This window comes from Bison bison, unplaced genomic scaffold, assembly GCF_000754665.1.
Source record: "Bison bison bison isolate TAMUID 2011002044 unplaced genomic scaffold, Bison_UMD1.0 scf7180017864533, whole genome shotgun sequence".
In the NCBI taxonomy this organism is placed as follows: Eukaryota; Metazoa; Chordata; class Mammalia; order Artiodactyla; family Bovidae; genus Bison; species Bison bison.
Window position 1 is genome coordinate 16,820,534 of NW_011495082.1, and position 19,609 is coordinate 16,840,142.

The 19,609-nt window shown below is 38.9% G+C and overlaps 2 protein-coding genes across 7 annotated transcripts in view; one reads left to right on the forward strand and one right to left on the reverse strand.

Annotated features, from left to right (window-relative positions):
- Window positions 1-18,502, reverse strand: part of GIN1 (gypsy retrotransposon integrase 1) — a 30,105-nt gene extending 11,603 nt beyond the window's left edge. Inside the window, exons 1-4 of the mRNA XM_010831982.1 lie at window positions 18,418-18,502; window positions 7,060-7,205; window positions 5,105-5,298; window positions 3,161-3,466 (exon numbers count right to left, since the gene is read on the reverse strand). Coding sequence (XP_010830284.1) covers window positions 3,161-3,466; window positions 5,105-5,298; window positions 7,060-7,201 — 642 coding nt within the window. The 5' untranslated portion in view covers window positions 7,202-7,205; window positions 18,418-18,502. The remainder of the gene's footprint in view (window positions 1-3,160; window positions 3,467-5,104; window positions 5,299-7,059; window positions 7,206-18,417) is intronic.
- Window positions 1-19,609, forward strand: part of PPIP5K2 (diphosphoinositol pentakisphosphate kinase 2) — a 105,827-nt gene that overhangs the window by 5,361 nt on the left and 80,857 nt on the right. For 2 of the 6 annotated variants that reach the window (XM_010831975.1, XM_010831978.1), the window contains exon 1: window positions 18,008-18,875. The gene's annotated coding sequence lies outside the window, so the exon portion shown is untranslated. Of the gene's footprint in view, window positions 1-6,732; window positions 6,828-18,007; window positions 18,876-19,609 lie in introns of those variants that run through there. The other 4 variants (XM_010831976.1, XM_010831980.1, XM_010831979.1 and 1 more) reach the window with 4 other exon arrangements.

Sequence of the window (19,609 nt, forward strand, 5' to 3'; positions counted from 1 at the left end):
AAAGTCTGACACTGTTTCCACTATTTCCCCATCTATTTCCCATGAAGTGATGGGACCGGATGCCATGATCTTCGTTTTCTGAATGTTGAGCTTTAAGCCAACTTTTTCACTCTCCACTTTCACTTTCATCAAGAGGCTTTTGAGTTCCTCTTCACTTTCTGCCATAAGGGTGGCGTCATCTGCATATCTGAGGTTAGTGATATTTCTCCCGGCAATCTTGATTCCAGCTTGTGTTTCTTCCAGTCCAGCGTTTCTCATGATGTACTGTGCATATAAGTTAAATAAGCAGGGTGACAATATACAGCCTTGATGGACTCCTTTTCCTATCTGGAACCAGTCTGTTGTTCCATGCTTCCTGACCTGCATACAGATTTCTCAAGAGGCAGGTCAGGTGGTCTGGTATTCCCATCTCTTTCTTAATTGTCCACAGTTTATTGTGATCCACACAGTCAAAGGCTTTGGCATAGTCAATAAAGCAGAAACAGATGTTTTTGTGGAACTCTCTTGCTTTTTCCATGATCCAGCGGATGTTGGCAATTTGATCTCTGGTTCCTCTGCCTTTTCTAAAACCAGCTTGAACATCAGGAAATCAGGAAGTTCACGATTCACATATTGCTGAAGCCTGGCTTGGAGAATTTGGAGCATTACTTTACTAGTGTGTGCTGCTGCTCAGTCACTTCAGTCGTGTCCGACTCTGTGCGACCCCATAGACAGCAGCCCACCAGGCTTCCCTGTCCCTGAGATTCTCCAGGCAAGAACACTGGGGTAGGTTGCCATTTCCTTTTCCAATGCATGATAGTGAAAAGTGAAAGTAAAGTGGCTCAGTCGTGTCCGACCCTCAGCGACCCCATGGACTGGAGCCTACCAGGCTCCTCCATCCATGGGATTTTCCAGGCAAGAGTGCTGGAGTGGGGTGCCATTGAGATGAGTGCAATTGTGTGGTAGTTTGAGCATTCTTTCGCATTGCCTTTCTTTGGGATTGGAATGAAAACTGACCACATACAAATTTTACCACATACAAATTTCTAATTTTTAAACAGCCCAAATTTGGTGATTTTTCCATTCAAATTTATGCCTCTGTTCCCTAAGCCTGGAATGTCAAGTCAGTCTCTGGAGTTTTTTTTTTTTTTTAAGTTAATTGAATTTTTGTTTGTTTCAATTAAAAAACACAAAAATTTTAATTTATCTGAAAATAATTTTGGTATGCAGTAATCCTAAAATCATATTATAGAAATAAATAGAAATAATTAGAAAATTTTTATTTATGCTATTAACTAAATTAAATGTATTAAATAATCCTTCCCCAACTCCACTCTCTTGTGATACCAGCTCTATCATTTTGAACATAATTACCGAACTCTGTGCCAAATGGCCCCCTTGGCATCTGTTGGACACCTTGGAAACTACTAGCTTAAGGTAGTTTACGGTTTCAACATTAGATTAGGTAAGACTACATTTCTCTCGATAATGATGTATCTCTATAGAAGTGTTCTTTGATAGGTGTCATGATTCCCTAGTAGCTCAGACAGTAAAGAATCTGCCTGTAATCCGGGAGACCTAGGTTCAATCCCTGGGGTAGGAAGATCCCATGGAGAAGGGAATGGCAACCCACTGCAGTATTCTTGCCTGGAGAATCCCATGAACGGAAGAGCCTGGCAGGCTATCGTCCAAGGGGTCACAAAGAGTCGGACACGACTAAGTGACTTTTGCTCTACACTCTATGATAAAAAGCAACAATTGTATAAAAATCATTGTGAAACAGGAAATGATTACAGTGTTTAATCTGATTCCAAGGTTTGAAAAACTGAGCAGAGGTCAACAGGCATATATATCCCATTAGTAACTAACTGAAGCTATTTAAGAATGAAATGAAAATAGTTTTCTTTCAATTTATGACTATTATTCTCTTAAATGGCTAAGTGATTAGGACGTAAACACTAAGTTGTTTGGACCTGTGTAGGAAGAGCTAACACAGCAGAACTAAGGCTGCTATCCTGTGAAAGTCCTGCTTACAAAGTTGGCCCTTGGCTGATGACTAGGAACCTGGATTCTGTGAGGGTTTCTACCATTCCCTAACGGATTAAGGATGGCTCATGGTGCCTAAACTGTTTTACAAAGAAGGTGGTTTATGCTGAAAACTTCTTTAGAGACTCTAGAATTTTGGGTGCCAATGTGATCAGCTTCCATTTAAAATCCCAGGCACCAAGTCTGTAATAAGCTTCCCTAGTAGACAACAATTTACATGTGTTGCTACAACTCTTCACTGGGAGAATTAACCATGTCCTGTGAGACTCCACTGGGAGAGAATGTCTTACAAGTTTGTTCCTGGTTTTCCCCTGGACTTATCCCCATGAGCCTTTTCTCTGTTAATCTTGCTTTGTATCCTTTAATTATATAAATCTTAGGCATGAGTATGTCCATCTGCAGAGTCCTCCTAGTGAATTATTAATATAAAACCTGGAGATCACCTTAGGAACCCCCTGACCCAAGCCCTAACTATTTAATAAGTATAACTTTAGGTATTTCTTCTGGATTGAGATATCAAAGGTGCTGTGAACTTAGTCTGGTTATTTATACCAGTCTTTTGTCAATTGTAAAAATTTAATAATATACCTCTAAATATAGTAGTATATTCCTTTGTTAGATTTTTTGTATATATTACTGTCTGCTTATTCTTTAAGGTTAACTTTAATTTGGATAAAAAGGCCAGGGCAAGGAAAAATGCTTCCTCCTTTTTAATGCTGATTAGAAATCCATTAATCATATAAATTAATTTTGATTTTAGAAAAATTGATATTATAATATTGAATATTCTCATTCATGAAATGATGTATAATACTTCTCCATTTAGTCAATTCTCCCTCTACATGTCAATCACAGAATTTTTAAGCTAGTAGCAAAAAAGGACTATTTGGTCCCATCTCATTTTAGTTTGAAGAAAACTAAAGATAAGTTTCAATTATTTAGTGGCATAGTAAGTACTGATACTAAAATACTGGTCTCTTAATTTCCAGTTCAACTACTTTTGTACTATACAATATTAAACCTTTATATCTGTAGGAATTTATCTAAACTTATTAAGCATCATATAATAAGCTGTGTTGTACACTGAAAAGTGAGTAAAATATGCTCCTAGATCTAAGTAGTTTATTTGTCTTACCTGATGAATGAATTCATCTCTTTGGTCCATTATTATTTTCTGAGGAGGCCCATATAAGAAAAATATGTTGATAATAGCTTTAGAAATTTCTGATGCTGAAACATCACAAAGAGGCAAAATCACAACCCATTTTGTGAACAAATCTGTCATGATTATAGCATATACATGACTTCTGTTGCTTGTATGAAATGGGCCCATCAGATCAACAGTAACTATACTCCATGGATTCTCCACTTTGAGAAGGTGCTGTTTAGGTGCTAGAATAACTGTATTTTTTGCCACTTGGCAATGCTGACAAGCATATACCTATAAAACAGGCATATAATAAAGAAAAGATAGACAAGTGTTAATATATCCAATATAAAAAAAGCAGTATTATAAATCTGAACTTTGTAACGGTTGATATAGGTACTTTATATTTTAAGGGAGAAACTTTTGGACTGTACTCAGAATAAAATGAAACCTATTCAGAATAATCAAATATTTGCTATTAATTAATTGCTATTAATAATTAATTGAAATCAACTATTCAATGACCATGTTAATGGGTCTTATTCACATGGAACATAATTCTGGTTTACAATCAATAAATACTTATTAAATGAATAGATCTCAAAACATATTTGCTATAATTTTACATCAGTATGTGAGTATATAATTTCTATAAGCAAAAAATATTTTTCTTTTAAAGATACCACTCTAATAAGTTCATTCATTCATCTACTGCAGTAATATTTATTAAAATATAACTTTATTCAAGCAATATTTTTAGATGCCAGAAATTCCTCTAGGTCCTAGGAAAAGAGTACGAACAAAAATCCAGCCCATGCTGTCATGTTGTTTTCATTGCAGTGAGATGAGAAGATATAAATTGACCGACTTGTGGAAGATGCCATTGTTCAACATATTTCCGGAACTCTATTTTGGAAACTACTTTCAAATCAAGGCCTGAACAAAAATTTTAAAATGATTTTACTGAAATATAGTTACTTTTGATTGAATTTTTATTTTCTAACTTAAACTAGTTCTCATCACAAATAATCTTACATCCAAAATTCATTTCTCAATGATAAAGATTTGACAAAGACTTCACTGAATATTGGAAAAGGAGTGTGTGGCATGTTCTAAAGGTGAATACAAACACTGAGGTCTTTGGAATACCTTCACAGACTCACAAATGATACTTGGTTAAATTAAATATGTTAATTTTTTATGCCTGAAATGACAGTCTTTTAATGCACTATCACAATTATTAAAGGATCCTCACACATAAACCAAGGAATTTCTACCATTTGCTACAGACAGCACATGAGCACACGAGTAGGGATCAGCTGACCTAGCAGCAAGAATCCCTGAATTTTCTATCAGAAGAAGCTGAAGGTCCTAATGGGTTATAACGTTACAAAACTCAGAATAACTTCATTATCTCCACAACTTCATTTGTTGGTTGGGGGTTTCTGTCATACTTGACATTTTCTATGTCAAGACAGTAACAGGCACAAAAGATGAGAAACATACCGGGCTTGATTTATCACAAACATATTCTCTTCTCAAGAAAAGACTGTATGAATGTCATTAAAAATGTACTGACTTATTTTTAGTCAAAGAAACTTCAGCCCCATTTAAATTCTGCCACACAAAATAGTTCAATGATGAAAATCTGTGCCCAAGATAATCTAAATGTAGTAAATTCAAATATTTAAATAATGTTTTGTTCTAGTTCAAATTATATTTCAGTGATTTTAAAGAAGACTTTTGAAGGGAAATAAAACTCTCTTCAAATGTTCTGCACAAAAAACTACCCATACAAAAAGTACTTGAGAAGTGACCATACAAAAAGTACTTAATGAGAAGTGATATCTAGAGTTAATCTAAAGCAGTAATGAATTTTGAATGTATACCATAAAGACATTATTCAAAATATTCTAAAGACATAAGCCATACCCACTGTTTGACATCATTGGTCACAGAAGTCCAATAGTAACTGGATTCCACTAGAGTAAGGGTTCTGGATATGCCATGATGGGCTCCAGTGTCATTTTCATGGCATTCTCTTAGGACTTTCTTTTTTTCTTCTTCTGAAACAACTACCAAGCGATCCTGTTTTCTGTCTTTTCCGACATAAAACAGCTTCTTTTCTAGAATAAAAAACACCAAAATGATATCATTGCAATTTTTAGACATCTATATAGTTTTAAGATAATCACAGCCTTATCTTCAAACCATGAGGGTTTTTGTTTTGGTTAAATCTTTCTCCCTCTAAGATAGAATATTTGTGATGATGCTACCATACAATCTGAAACATCTTCCACTGTTATACTTACTGGATATGTAGATCTAGCTGCTATAGTTTTGTAGCTATCAAATCAAGTAGAGCTAACTTGTTCCCCAAAGCACATGGTAATATGGGAGTATAAAATCATCTTCCTATGGGAGTAATCAAACTAGAAAAACACTTGCAGCAGGCACCTCCTAAAAATGGCATGAATTAGCAAATAAATTATGTACAGATAAGCAACTTCTGGAATAGAATTTTCCAAAAGAGCATTTCATCAGAGCTGTACTTTTGTAAGCCACCACCTCTCTTAAGTTTTTCTGGATTTGAGTAGGAAATAGGGTTAGTAAAGCCAAGAAAGTAGCAGAACTTTAATCTTCAGGACAGTTCTGCTTTCCTTTGGAGACACCTAAAAAGAGTCTATGAGCAATGTAATCAGGGCATGAAGAGAACTGCCACTTCTCCAGTGTGGATGAATATTCAAACTCAAAAAGACGCCATTGTTAGTGTGCTTAGTTAAGAATATGCTGAGTGGAACATTCCTTACTTGAATTAGAAAGTAAGCAGCTTAAGGCCAGGAGCCTAATCTATTTCATTCATCAGTGTATTCCCAAGGCCTAAAATGTGACTGGCACATAGTAGGAACTCAGTAAACAATTGGTGCATAAATCATTAAGTGAACGAATGAACGAATACTCTTTAGTGTAAAATGTAATAGGTGTGTAAGAGACATGACAGATGCAGGTTCAGTCCCTGGGTGGGAAGACTGCCTGCAGGACATGGCAACCCACTCCAGTATTCTTGCCTGGAGAGTCCCATGGACACAGAAGCCTGGCGGGCTACAATCTACGGGATCGCAGAGTGGGACGTGACTAAAGCAACTTAGCATTCTTCAATTAAAGGGAGCTACTGGAAGGGATGTACACAGGGAGAAATAAGCAGGTATTTATTTATAATTTTAGAATTTTCTTGACCTGCTTTGAGAAAAGCCTGATTCTGTACCTACAGGCAAAATTCCCGTTAATAACACCAACATTCATTTAGCCATCTGGTGACTGTACTTTTTGCTTATATATCTCAAACTTCTCTTCCCTTTTGGAGGAGGAGGACAAAGAGGGGAGAAGGATCATAATCTTTCAAGATAAATATTCCACTGCCTTTCAAACATTTAATTCACTCAGGGAGATTAGGAGTTCAAAGATAAATATGATCCTGAAACCATTTAACAGCAGGGAGAGGGAGGAATCACGGAAGTAATAGAGTAAATAAGTTAACTTTGTCAACATTTTCACATTAGGCATCCAGTCAGTTCTTCACTGAGGGTGACGTGAGTGCCCGCAAGTGCACCACTGAAGTAGGACTCGCCAAGGGACAAGAGCGGCGTTAATTCAGGCAAGTGCTGGTTTTTTCATGCTATCATTTTCTGTCTATGATTTAAAACGCCCCTTTCATGCTTACTAGCCTTCAGTTAGCTTCAACGTGATTTTTATTTTGCTTTCGACTGAACGCCATTATCAATTTAAGCAACAACCAATTGCTACAGAAATCCTCAGGACTCCACAAAGAACTCCACATGGGGAAGCACCTATATAAAAGTCTATACTAAAAACAGGGGGTATTTTACCTTTGAAGACAAATTTTTTTGCTGCTCTTCTTATGCCACTTCTCTCACTAGGCAGTGTAGTTGGATGATATTCACCAGTTCGTTTATAATATGCAATCTGTTTAAGATGAAGGTCACCATTTTTTCCACTACGAACCATCATGAACCTAGGCAAAAGGTATTTAAAGATACAATTTAAGTGATAAGCTAATTCAGTTGCTATTTCAGTTCAGGCTTGTGTCATATTTGTGCTTATCCATGAATTGAACTTTCCTGGAATATTATCAGTGACAAGAAATAACTGCAGTACAGAAAAGGAACAGTATGATGTATATGAACTAGAATATCCAGATGCTGTTTTTGAGATACAACATGACACATTATCTTGTCTCTTTCCAAGTGGAAAGAAATACTTAAAAATTTCCCCATACTAGGAAAAAAGGAACAAGTACACTTCAAAAAGTTTTGCTTAAAGTCTCTTATTACACATCACTTGAAATGTTACTTATATAGGATGGTTCTCTTATGTGACATTTAAATAAATGATAGGTGATAAAAGGAAAAATGTAGTTTTATGTTACTTCTAAATATATTCATGGTCACAAAAATCTAATCATTTATGAAAAAGATCCATTTTTAAAATGTTCAGATGATAAATGACAAAGAAGATTTTAGCTATGCTAGATTTCATACACTATTCTGAACTACATGGAAGCTAATTTTTCTTGAACAGAAAAGATTTTTGTTCAGTGTATACTTTCTCTGTGTTATAAAAAGTCTGGCTGTACTGGCCAAAACAAAAAACTTCTCTATTTTAGACCCTAAGCATTATGAAAAACCATTACATTAAAAGAAAAACATCTTTTCTTTCATATTTTCAGTTGAAACAAACTATCCTGTGCTGGTTATTCCATCTGTCACCACCTAACTGATCCAGATATATTTTTGACCTTACTCTCCCTGCTGCTGTACCCTAACAGACTGGCCCTTACAGACTGCATTTACAGTTTTTTGGTTGGCCTTGTCCAGCAGGAGGTATGAGCAGTCAAATCAGGCAGCAGAAGACGTCAGGATATTTATTTCCCAGGTCCTTCCTTGGTTTAAGCTGCAACCCTCTACAACCATAGCTCCTTACCAGGAAGCCCATCTTCTGTGTCTCCAGCTCTCACTGGAAGTCTGTACCATTTCCTCTCTTGACACTTCAGCCCTAGAGGTGGTAGCTATTTTCTGCTGTCGCTAGTCTCCAGGAGCCACGTTGCCTTCTTTGACCCTTCCCATCAGGTGTGTAAACAGGAGCTTTATTAAATTTTCTTTAAAATCCCACCAGAGTATATCTTCTGTTTCCCACTAGAAATGTTAACTGATGCAAAGACTTAACATTTTGAATTTTCAAAATTAATATGGACGTTTACTGACCACCAGAAGATCTAAGGATAAGGATAAAAGAAAATATTTCTGCAGAGAGACGGTCAGAACAAAGCAGAACAGACTAGGCCTATGAACTAGGTCTTAAATAGCCTATTAAGTCTCTTTGCCAATGAAACAGCACTTTGCACATTTAATAACCATCTTTCTGATCTTTTCACAACTCTGGAATATCAGTATGTTTCTAACATCCCTTAACCTTAGATTAGTATAAAGTGTAGGCTATTTTAAAAGCAAACGTTCTGTAAGACTAATTCTCTCCTATCATAACTAAAAGACAGGTTAATTATTTCTATAAAACAGTTTATTCTAATTAAATTCTTAATATATAATTTTTCCATTTTGTAATAAATGGTTACAAACAAAAATCAAACAAATGTACCTTACTACAATTTCTAACACATCTCAAAAATAAATGGATCAGACTTTAAAACCATTTATAAAACTACAGTAAATACAACAGTGAAGTCTTGGCATAAGACAAACAGGCCATGGAAATAGAATAGAGTCCAGAATTAAATCCACATGTATACAGTCAATTACTTTACAACAAGGGCATTGATTCAATGGGAGAAGAGATGGTCTTTTCAATAAATGATGCTGAAGCAATTGGATATTTGTATCAGAAAAAAATTAATATCAACCATCTACCAACATCTACAAAATTCCAGATAAATCACAAACCTAAATATGAAAAGTAAAGTATAAAGCTTCTGGACAAAAACATAGAAAAAGATCTTCAAAACCTTGGGAAAAGATAAAGATTTCTGAAACAGGAACAAAAAGTCCTATTCATAAAAGAAAAAAATTATAACAAGTTAGATTTTATTAAAATCAAAATCTGTTCATCGAAAGACCATTAAGAAAGGGAAAAGATAATCCACTGACTGGGAGAGGATAACTTTAATATATATATCTAACAAAGGACTCATACCCAGCAAATACAATGAATTATGACAAAATCAAAAGGCAAAGGATAAAAATATAAAAAAACAGGGAAATACCTCACATGAGATTTCAAAAAAAGTGAATGCTCAAAGGGATAATAAGCAAGTGAAAATGTCCTCAAACATCATTACTCCCAGGGCAATGCAAACTAAAGCCAAAATGATTTACAACTATACACTACCAAAAAGGCTAAATTTAAAAACATAGACAGCAGGTGTTGGGAGGATACTCTCACACATGGTTTGTGTAAGTGTAAAAGGCTACAGTCACTTTGGAAAACTGACAGCTTCTTCTAAAGCTAAGCATACCCTAAGGACTTGGCAATTCTATTTTTAAGTTTACATCCTAGTGAAATGAGTGTATGACCATCAAAAGATGTGTACAGAAGTTTTCCTAGATGAAGCTGGCAACAGGAAGCGTGTCGAGAGGGTCTGCCCCGTGCGCACTCAGCCCTTGCTGTAGACACGTCTGGTGTTCTCTGGTTCCGCGTGCTCTAAACCTCAGTGCTTTTCCAGCTGACGGTGGGGAAGCGCTGCTCCGCAATGCTCCGCAACCTCAATCTGCGACAGGAGACCCCTCGATGCTTTTACTTTCATGTCATCCATCCTGTCTACAGCCTTTCCTCTGCCAAAGGATTCTGAACCAAACTTCCATCCTTCATCAATTTTCAATTTAGGAAGCTGTGTGTGGTTTCAAGTAGGGAGTATAGACTGTCAGTCTACCAATCTATTTGCCTGTCATTCCAGTTTTGTATTAATTCTCCTTCACTCTTAAAAAAACAACCAACAAACAAGCAAAAATCATTTTCCTATCTTACATTTCTCTCTAAGATACACTGACACAAGCTCTTCCAAGTCTAAGAGCCAGAAGGACCTGCTTTTTCTTAGTTTAAATCATTATGGTCTATATTCTGTAAAATGTATCATATATTATAAATGACCCCGCATTCCCCATGTGACCCCATGGGGTCATTCCCCCAATGACCCCATGTTTTCCCTTGTTGGCTTTTGGGACCACCAATATTCTAAATCATCTAAAAGAAAACTTTAATAAAACATCCCAGTTTAGCCACTGAGAGCACGGTACCTGCAGAAAGATGTTTATTTTGTTTAAAATATAAAATTCTCTGTTGCCTTCTTTTCAGAGACCAGTAAACATTGCAAATTTCCTGAAGGACATTAAAAGAAATGGGGGGAAGAAGTCTCATCAGGCCTCTAAAAAGCCTGCAGGAGTAAAAGACCAAACTCTCACACCTCAAAGGAAATACAGACCTTAAAACACAGAGGTTTATACTAGGGAAGCAAGGATTCTTCCACACAAGCAAATTAATCCATGTGATTCACCAAACTGAAACAGGAGGATGTGAGTAATTGTAACTGGTAGGAAAAAACTCGGAGAAGGCAATGGCACCCCGCTCCAGTACTCTTGCTTGGAAAATCCCATGGACGGAGGAGCCTGGTAGGCTGCAGTCCATGGGGTCGCTAAGAGTCGGAAAATATTGAGCGACTTCACTTTCACTTTTCACTTTCATGCATTGGAGAAGGAAATGGCAGCCCACTCCAGTGTTCTTGCCTGGAGAATCCCAGGGACGGGGGAGCTTGGTGGGCTGCCGTCTATGGGGTCGCACAGAGTCGGAAACGACTGAAGTGACTTAGCATAGGAAAAAACTGGCCATGAGGAAACACGAATGTCTGCAAAAAGCACAGTGATGTCTGTATTTTGCCCTTACAGTTAAAAACCTCTCTGAGTTCCCACAATACCCCTCCCCCTTTCCCTTCTCCAGGGTGTCTTAGTCCATTTGGGTTGCTGTAGCAATGTATCATAGACTAGATATCTGACTTAATAATAACAAACACTTGTTTCTCCTAGTTTTAGAGGCTGGGAAGTTCAAGAACAAGTGGTAGATTCCCTGTCTGGTGAGCTTGCTTCCTGTTTCATAAATGGCATCTTTGCTATATCCTCACATGGTAGAAGGGGTTCAGGAGCTCTCAGAGTTCTCTTCTAGAAAGACACTTATTCCATTCCTGAGAGGTCTACCCTCAGGATCTAATCACCTACCAAAGGCACCACCTACTAATACCATCTCATTAGGGCTTAGAACTTTAACATATGAATTTTGAAGGAATAAAATATTCAGTATATAGTGTTGAGGTAACTCTAGTTTCTTACTAACGGTATGCATGCACCTCTGGTCAGTGTTACACTTCTGAAACCTGGGAATCAGATTAAACACTGTCACCTTCTTTTCTTCCTCCATACTGGTTTTCATGCAGTATTTGCATTATTACCACAGCCAACATCCAAAACCCAGTTTTGCAAAGATGTAGAAGAAAGGAAAGAGTGTGACCTAATGTTGAAACTGTCAACTAGTAGTCCACAAGACATCTGATAGATGTTGAATACAGCTGTGTTTCCTTTGAAGGTTTAAAACACTTCATGGTACCCTGTGAATTTACTATGATGTCCTGGAAAGCCTTGGCACAGAGTTTGACAACTGTGAGTTAGGCATCTAATAAGTAAACACAAATTAGATTTATTAAATTTTCAGAGATTAAGAAAAGGTTGTAGACTAATAACACTGATATTATAAGTCACTTAGAGGTACAGTAATGCTCAAAATTCTCCAAGCCAGGCTTCAGCAATACGTGAACCGTGAACTTCCTGATGTTCAAGCTGGTTTTAGAAAAGGCAGAGGAACCAGAGATCAAATTGCCAACATCCACTGGATCATGGAAAAAGCAAAAGAGTTCCAGAAAAACATCTATTTCTGCTTTATTGACTATGCCAAAGCCTTTGACTGTGTGGATCACAATCAACTGTGGAAAATTATGAAAGAGATGGGAATACCAGACCACCTGACCTACCTCTTGAGAAACCTATATGCAGGTCAGGAAGCAACAGTTAGAACTGGACATGGAACAACAGACTGGTTCCAAATAGGAAAAGGAGTCCGTCAAGGCTGTATATTGTCACCCTGCTCATTTAACTTATATGCACAGTACATCATGAGAAACACTGGACTGGAAGAAACACAAGCTGGAATCAAGATTGCCAGGAGAAATATCAATAACCTCAGATATGCAGATGACACCACCCTTATGGCAGAAAGTGAAGAGGAACTCAAAAGCCTCTTGATGAAAGTGAAAGTGGAGAGTGAAAAAGTTGGCTTAAGGCTCAACGTTCAGAAAACGAAGATCATGGCATCCGGTCCCATCACTTCATGGGAAATGGATGGGGAAACAGGGGAAACAGTGTCAGACTTTGTTTTTTTGGGCTCCAAGATCACTGCGGATGGTGACTGCAGCCATGAAACTAGAAGACGCTTGCCCCTTGGAAGGAAAGTGATGACCAACCTGGATAGTATATTCAAAAGCAGAGACATTACTTTGCCAACAAAGGTTCGTCTAGTCAAGGCTATGGTTTTTCCTGTGGTCATGTATGGATGTGAGAGTTGGACTGTGAAGAAGGCTGAGTGCCAAAGAATTGATGCTTTTGAACTGTGGTGTTGGAGAAGACTCTTGAGAGTCCTTTGGACTGCAAGGAGATCCAGCCAGTCCATTCTGAAGGAGATCAGCCCTGGGATTTCTTTGGAGGGAATGACGCTGAAGCTGAAACTGCAGTACTTTGGCCACCTCATGCGAAGAGTTGACTCATTGGAAAAGACTCTGATGCTGGGAGGGATTAGGGGCAGGAGGAGAAGGGGACGACAGAGGATGAGATGGCTGGATGGCATCACTGACTCGATGGACGTGAGTCTGGGTGAACTCCGGGAGTTGGTGATGGACAGGGAGGCCTGGCGTGCTGCGATTCATGGGGTCGCAAAGAGTCGGACACGATGAAGCAACTGGACTGAACTGAACTGAACTGAACTAGAGGTACAGGCTAAAAGTTTCCAGCATTTCTTTAACTGGAACTAAAGAAACCTGGCAGAAAACAAGTTAATATTAAGTTCTCTACGTGTATAACAAAAAGCACCTATCAGGTCATTTTCTTGCATCTCTTTCCTACTGCTGCTGCTGCTGCTGCTAAGTCGCTTCAGTCGTGTCCGACTCTGTGCGACCCCACAGACAGCAGCCCACCAGGCTCCGCAGTCCCTGGGATTCTCCAGGCAAGGACACTGGAGTGGGTTGCCATTTCCTTCTCCAATCTCTTTCCTAAGCACTTCCTAAATACAGAAAATAAGGCAGGTGGTAATTTCGCAGAAGAAAAAGGCATTCCATTTCATTTTCTCTTAGTAAAATTAATTTTTACACTTCTTTAACACATCATTCTTGATGCCATGTATTTCTAATTTCCAAAATGTTCAAGAAATAAGACTGACTCTCTAATTTGAAAGACCAATTATTATTAACAGGAGAGTCAGTTTATTTCATTATTTCTATTCTGTTTCATTATTCTATTATTTCTATTCTTTCACACAATTATAGAAAAGGATAGTAAAATATATTTAATCTTCAAGTAGGGAAAGAGAAAAGATTTTTGAAAAATTAAATATACCACATCACACAATGAAAAATTAGATCTCGACTAAAAATACTTTAAAACAGCACTCAAAGGAACCCCATACAATATCCCATTTTCCAGATAAGAAAAAAAGACCTCAAGGGGTTAATTTAGATTGAAATTGACTGGTAAATTATAATATTCAACAATGGAAGTAAATAGCATTAAAGAATTCTTCTACAGGCTTCTGCCTGGTGGGAAAAAAGATCACTCCCCACCCTAACAATGAAAAAAGCTATATAAACTTACTAAGATGTCAATTCTCCCCAAATTGATTTACAGAATCAATGCAATGCAAACAGAAACCCACAAGCTCTTTTGTAGAAATCGACAAGCTGATTCTAAAATTGACATGTTAGTCCAGTGGTGCTGGGGGTATGTCAAATTCCTGGTCAGGGAACTAAGATCCTGCATGCCTTGTGGCACGGACAAAAATAATAATAATAAAAAAAATCAATATGGAAAACCAGATGACTCACAATAGCTAAAACAAGTTTGGAAAACAAGAACATAGTTGAAAATTTGTATATTACCTTGTTTCAAGACTTACTTATTGCTATTGTAATCAAGACCCGGTGGTACTGGCAAAATGATAGCCATCAATCTATGGAACAGAATAGTATCCAGAGATACAGCTACAGAGAAATGGTATGTACTGATTTTTTTACATAGGTGGCAAGGTAACTCAACAGAGAAAGAGTAATGTTTACAACAAATGATGCTGAAGCAACTAACTAAACATCCACATTAAAAAAGATGAATCTCAACAAACGCCTTGCACCATACAAAGAAATTAAAATTATTCACGATGGTTTACAGATCTAAATGTAAAAACTAAAGGTTGAGAATTTCTAGAAGACAGTAAAAGAGAAAATTTTTGTAAGCTTAAGTTAGACAATGACTTCAGATAGCAAACATAAAGAACCACCCGTAAAAGAAAAAAATTAAACTTATGTTCTTTTTAAAATACTGTTAAGAAAACAGAGTAATCACAGCTGGGAGAAAATATTTGCGATACACATATATAATTAAAAAAAGTGGGTCCAGAATCTATAAAGAACTATCAAAGCCCAATAATAAGAAAGCAAACAATCCAAATTTTAAAGTGTGCAGAAGATGTGAACAGACACTTCGTCAAAGAAGATATGGTTAGCAGATAACATGTAAAGACATTCAACACCATTATGCAATGAAAAACACAAATTAAAACCACAAGTTTTTGCTGCTGTTCAGGTGTTAAGTCGTGTCTGACTCTTTGTGACCCCATGGACTGCAGTCTGCCAGGCGCCTCAGTCTATGGGGTTTTTCCAGGCAAGAATATTGGAGTGGGTTGCCATTTCCTTCTGCAGGGGGTCTTCCCAGACAAGAGATCGAACCTGCATCTCCTGCACTTGCAGATGTATTCTTTACCACTGAGCCACCTGGGAAGCTCTCAATCACAATAAGATACCACTACAAATCCATCAAAATGGCAAAAAAAAAAAAAAAAAATCTGCCAATACTAAGTACTACCAAGCATGCAAAGCACTGCTGGTAAGAATAAAAAATGGTGTAAACATGTTGGAAAACAGCTTTAACTTAAGAGAAATGAAAGTACATGTCCACACAAAAATCTGTATGTGAATATTTCTAGAATGTTTATTCGTAACAGCCAAAACCTAAAAACAATCTAAATGCTCATCAACAAGTGAATGGATAAACAAATTGTGGTAGATCCACATAGTGGAATACCCCTCAGCAAAAAGGGACTACAAATATATTTAATAGGGACGAACCTCAAAATTATTGGACTAAGTGAAACCCAGACACAAAAGGCTACAAACATACTACATGCTGCTCTTTTTATGACATCTAGAAAAGCCAAAACTATATAGATGGGAAACAATTTTTTAAAATTAATTTTTAAAAATAACCACAAAAGCAAATTTTAAAAACAGCTGCAAACATGTATATGGTACTACACTGTGATGATCCTCACAACATCCTAAGGGGTAGGTAGTAATTTTGCATACATTTTAGAGATAAAAAAACGTAGCTTCAGAGAGACTGTCCACTTTCCTCAAGGCAATAGAGTGAGCCCATCCATTGACATTTAAACCTTGGTCTCTGTTGTTTCAAATTTCATGTTTTTCCAACCTCAACCCCTCTCCCCCACTAATTTAATTATTTCTCATCCTCAGCTTTCATAACATTGATACTTGGTTCAGGCTTCTGTTAGAAAAGCTACAAGGCGACTTTTATAGGGACACAATGGCTATTCAACTATTTGTAAATGAACAAGAATTACTTGCATTTCCTGACAGGAGAGGTAGCATTAATATAAAAAGAGCACAGGTTTCAAAGGTGACGATTACTTCACTTCAGAAAGGGCCTATCTAAAAAGGTAAGGCTTTTAGGAGTCAAAATTTCCAGCATGCAATGGTTACCTAAGTCTCAGTGTCCATGTGTGACAAAACAGAAATATTACTTATCCTTTCTTTTTCACAATTATAAAGACCAATGAGATAATGGATTTGAAATGCTCTTTGCATATGGTACAGCAATATATAATTACTGTTAAAATGTTTAAGTATTTATCATCCATAATATTTAATACTGTTCTGTCCGTAAAGACAGATGACAAGAAGAAACAGAAATGCATAAGAAAGAAAAATTAGTTCACAAAAAGTAGAGCCTTCTGAGTGGCAGTGTTCATCACTCAGTCCTGTCCGCCTCTTTGCAACGCCATGGGCTGTAGCCCACCAGTGTCCTCTGTCCACGGGATTCTCCCAGCAGAATGCTGGAGTGGGTAGCTAGTCCCTTCTCCAGTTTTTCCCAACCCAGGAATGGAACCCGGGTCTCCTGCATTGCAGGTAGATTCTTTACTGTCTGAGTCACCAAGGAAGTCCAAGAGGAAGGCTAAAAGTTTCCTGCGCATGTTTGCTATTTACTTATTGATGAAACTTAAAAGAACTAATAATTTTTCCCTTCTCGAAAGTACATTCACTACTTGGTCCCTAGAAACCATCCCAGCAGTTAATTTGAGAAAATGGCTTTAAGCTGTAATACTCAGAACAAATATAAACAAAATGTCTGTTTGCAAATATTATTAAGGAAAGAAATCGTTTACAAGGGAGAATTAGGAGGCTTGAGTTATAAAGATGAAGATTACATTACACCTTTTTTTTTTGGATATGCTCATATTTTCAAGAATCCTTTGACAAATAATTGCTTGTGTGTTGAAATACCTAGGAGTAAGAAAAGGCAATAAAGCTGTCTGATTACAATCCCTAATTGATGAACTGTCAGGGTCAAATCTGATTATTTTTTACACTTTGTCCCTGGTAAAACATTAAATGAAACCAGTGAATACTTCTTTTAAGTGCAAATACTTATTACTTAATTCCTTTAATAATTTTATCTTGTGCCCAACACAGGCAGTTAAGTACCACTTTAAATAAAATTAGGATTTAACTGTGTTTCACCTAGGGCAAAACCCATCAGGACCACCTAATTTAAGCCTCTAAAAGGTTATAATATGCACGAGTTTCAACTTTAAAACTTAAAATCTGTAATATTTCAATGAGCATTTTACTTGGGATCATTAATTTTATTCCTGCATTACTCTATTTTAATCTCTGAAAAATCGGAAGACCACAATTTTATGTAACGAAAACGACTGGGAAATCCAATTACACAAGACACTTCCCTATAATCTGCTTCGCTTCAGCGTGCAAATTTCACTTAAAAACGCCTTCATCTCCGTATGCAAATGAAGCCACGTGTGAGAAATGAAATTTTTAAAAAACTATTTTCCCATTTTGGTTCAGACACAGTAATTTAAAAGAAAACCCACAGAGGTGTAATTTTCTTTTAAAACAAAAGGACAAGATTCTCCTGTTAGCTCGCATTGCTCTCCCCGCAGATTTTTGATCTGCGGCAAAACCGGGAAATATCTGCTGAAACGACAACCAGGATAAGGGGGGCTGGGGGGAAGAGAATCCTTTCCTTTCAGCCAAATGCCACACTCAACTTCCGAGTTTGCTCCCAGTTTCAGATGCCACTTTGTGCATTCCCAGAGCGTTCTGGTTACTTGTTAACTAACTCTGGGGCAAGGTCCAGCTAAATTTAGCGTAAGCAAGAAAATGACCCGTTAAGTAAAACTCAGGGTTCAATCTGGTTATATATATATATTTTTTTTACACTTTGTCCCTGGTAAAACATTAAATGAAACCAGTGAATACTCCTGTTAATACTTATTACTTAATTCCTCCAATAATTTTATCTAGGGTAGGCGCCTCCCTCAGCCCGACAACGGAACTCGCCCCTTGGCCGCTCGGCGGGCGGCGGCAGCGTAACGCCCCAAACAGGGCCCTCCCGCCCCAAGGGCGCCTGCGCAATCTCCATAAAGCCAATTAAACCCTTCTTTAAACTGGTCGCCTCTCCCGGCTTTGAAATTAGTCAGGTCTCGCCTCATTTTAAAACGATCAGCAGCTGTGAGAGCACACTAAGACGACCACTCACCGTGGTCCAAAAGGCTACCGTCAAGATTTAAGCTTCCTCTCGCGACTTTTGTGGTGCTGCCGGAAGCGGAACTATCCGCGTGGTGGTTTACAAAGGGCGTGTTTCTGCCGGGGGGGCGGGTGTCTCGGAGACGCGGTCAGAGAAGGTTAGGCGCGGACCGTTTGGCTCTTGCCGGAAATCGTTCCGCCCGGGGAGGTTTCTGTGTGAGACCCGGAGAGGGAGGGGAAGAGGCGTGACCGGGCTTCGCGAAGTGCGGTAGTACCTTCGGTACCTCTTTGTGGGCCATTCAGCTGCTGCTGAGGAGAGGAGAGCCACGTTCCCGCTAGCAGCTGGAGTCTTCTTTGACGGGCGCCTCAATCCTGACCGCCCCCCCAACCCCCGCTCCCCCGGGATTAAAGGGGGGCATGGAGCCCCTGAATGGACATCTGCAGTTCGCGTGATGACCGCAGCCGTGGCAGGTGCGGGGAGCAGGGGGGGCGGGGCGAGAACTGAGGAGAATCGAGATGCGGAGCCTAGTCCCCAGAGGTTTGCGGCCGCCGCAGGGCAGCTGTTTCAAAGCTCTGGCTGCCGCTCCTCCGCGGGGCGTGTGGCCAGAGAGAAAGGCGGCCCGGGTGTGGAGGAGTGGCCGTCAACAGCCTGGAAGGGATCTTTCGGCGTCTTCATTTTTCCTCCGCGACTTCCTCCTCCTCCATTCCTTCCCTCTTCTGGGCTTTTGAGATAACGGAGGTCTCACCTTAGCTCGAAGGGCACTAGCGAGGGTCTGGCGGTTTCGTTCCACCAGAGTCGGCAATCTCGAGTATGGGGAGGGGAGGTGGAGAACGGCTGTTTTCCCTTTCCCTCCTCAGTCTTCGTCCCTCTGCCCCTCGCCTCCTCCCTCCACCCCGCTTGAGGAGACCAAAGCCCCGTCCTCCTCCGCAGAGGAGGCTGCGGGTCCCTGTCGCGCCGAACCGGTTGGGAGAGGGTGGCGACCCCGCGCGCTTCCGAGGGAGAAGGGGCGGAGGCTGGGGACCCCGGACCAGGTTCTGCGCGGCTTCCTGGCGCCTGCGACCTTTGCAGTCCGTGCAGAACGCAGCCTCGGCGTCCGCGTGCGGGGAAGCTTAGCTGTGCAAGTAGGAAGCCTCCCTGCTGACCTTAGCTCTGCAGTGGGACAGGGTTTTGCTTCGCTGCTGAAAATTCCGCGTGAAAAATAAAG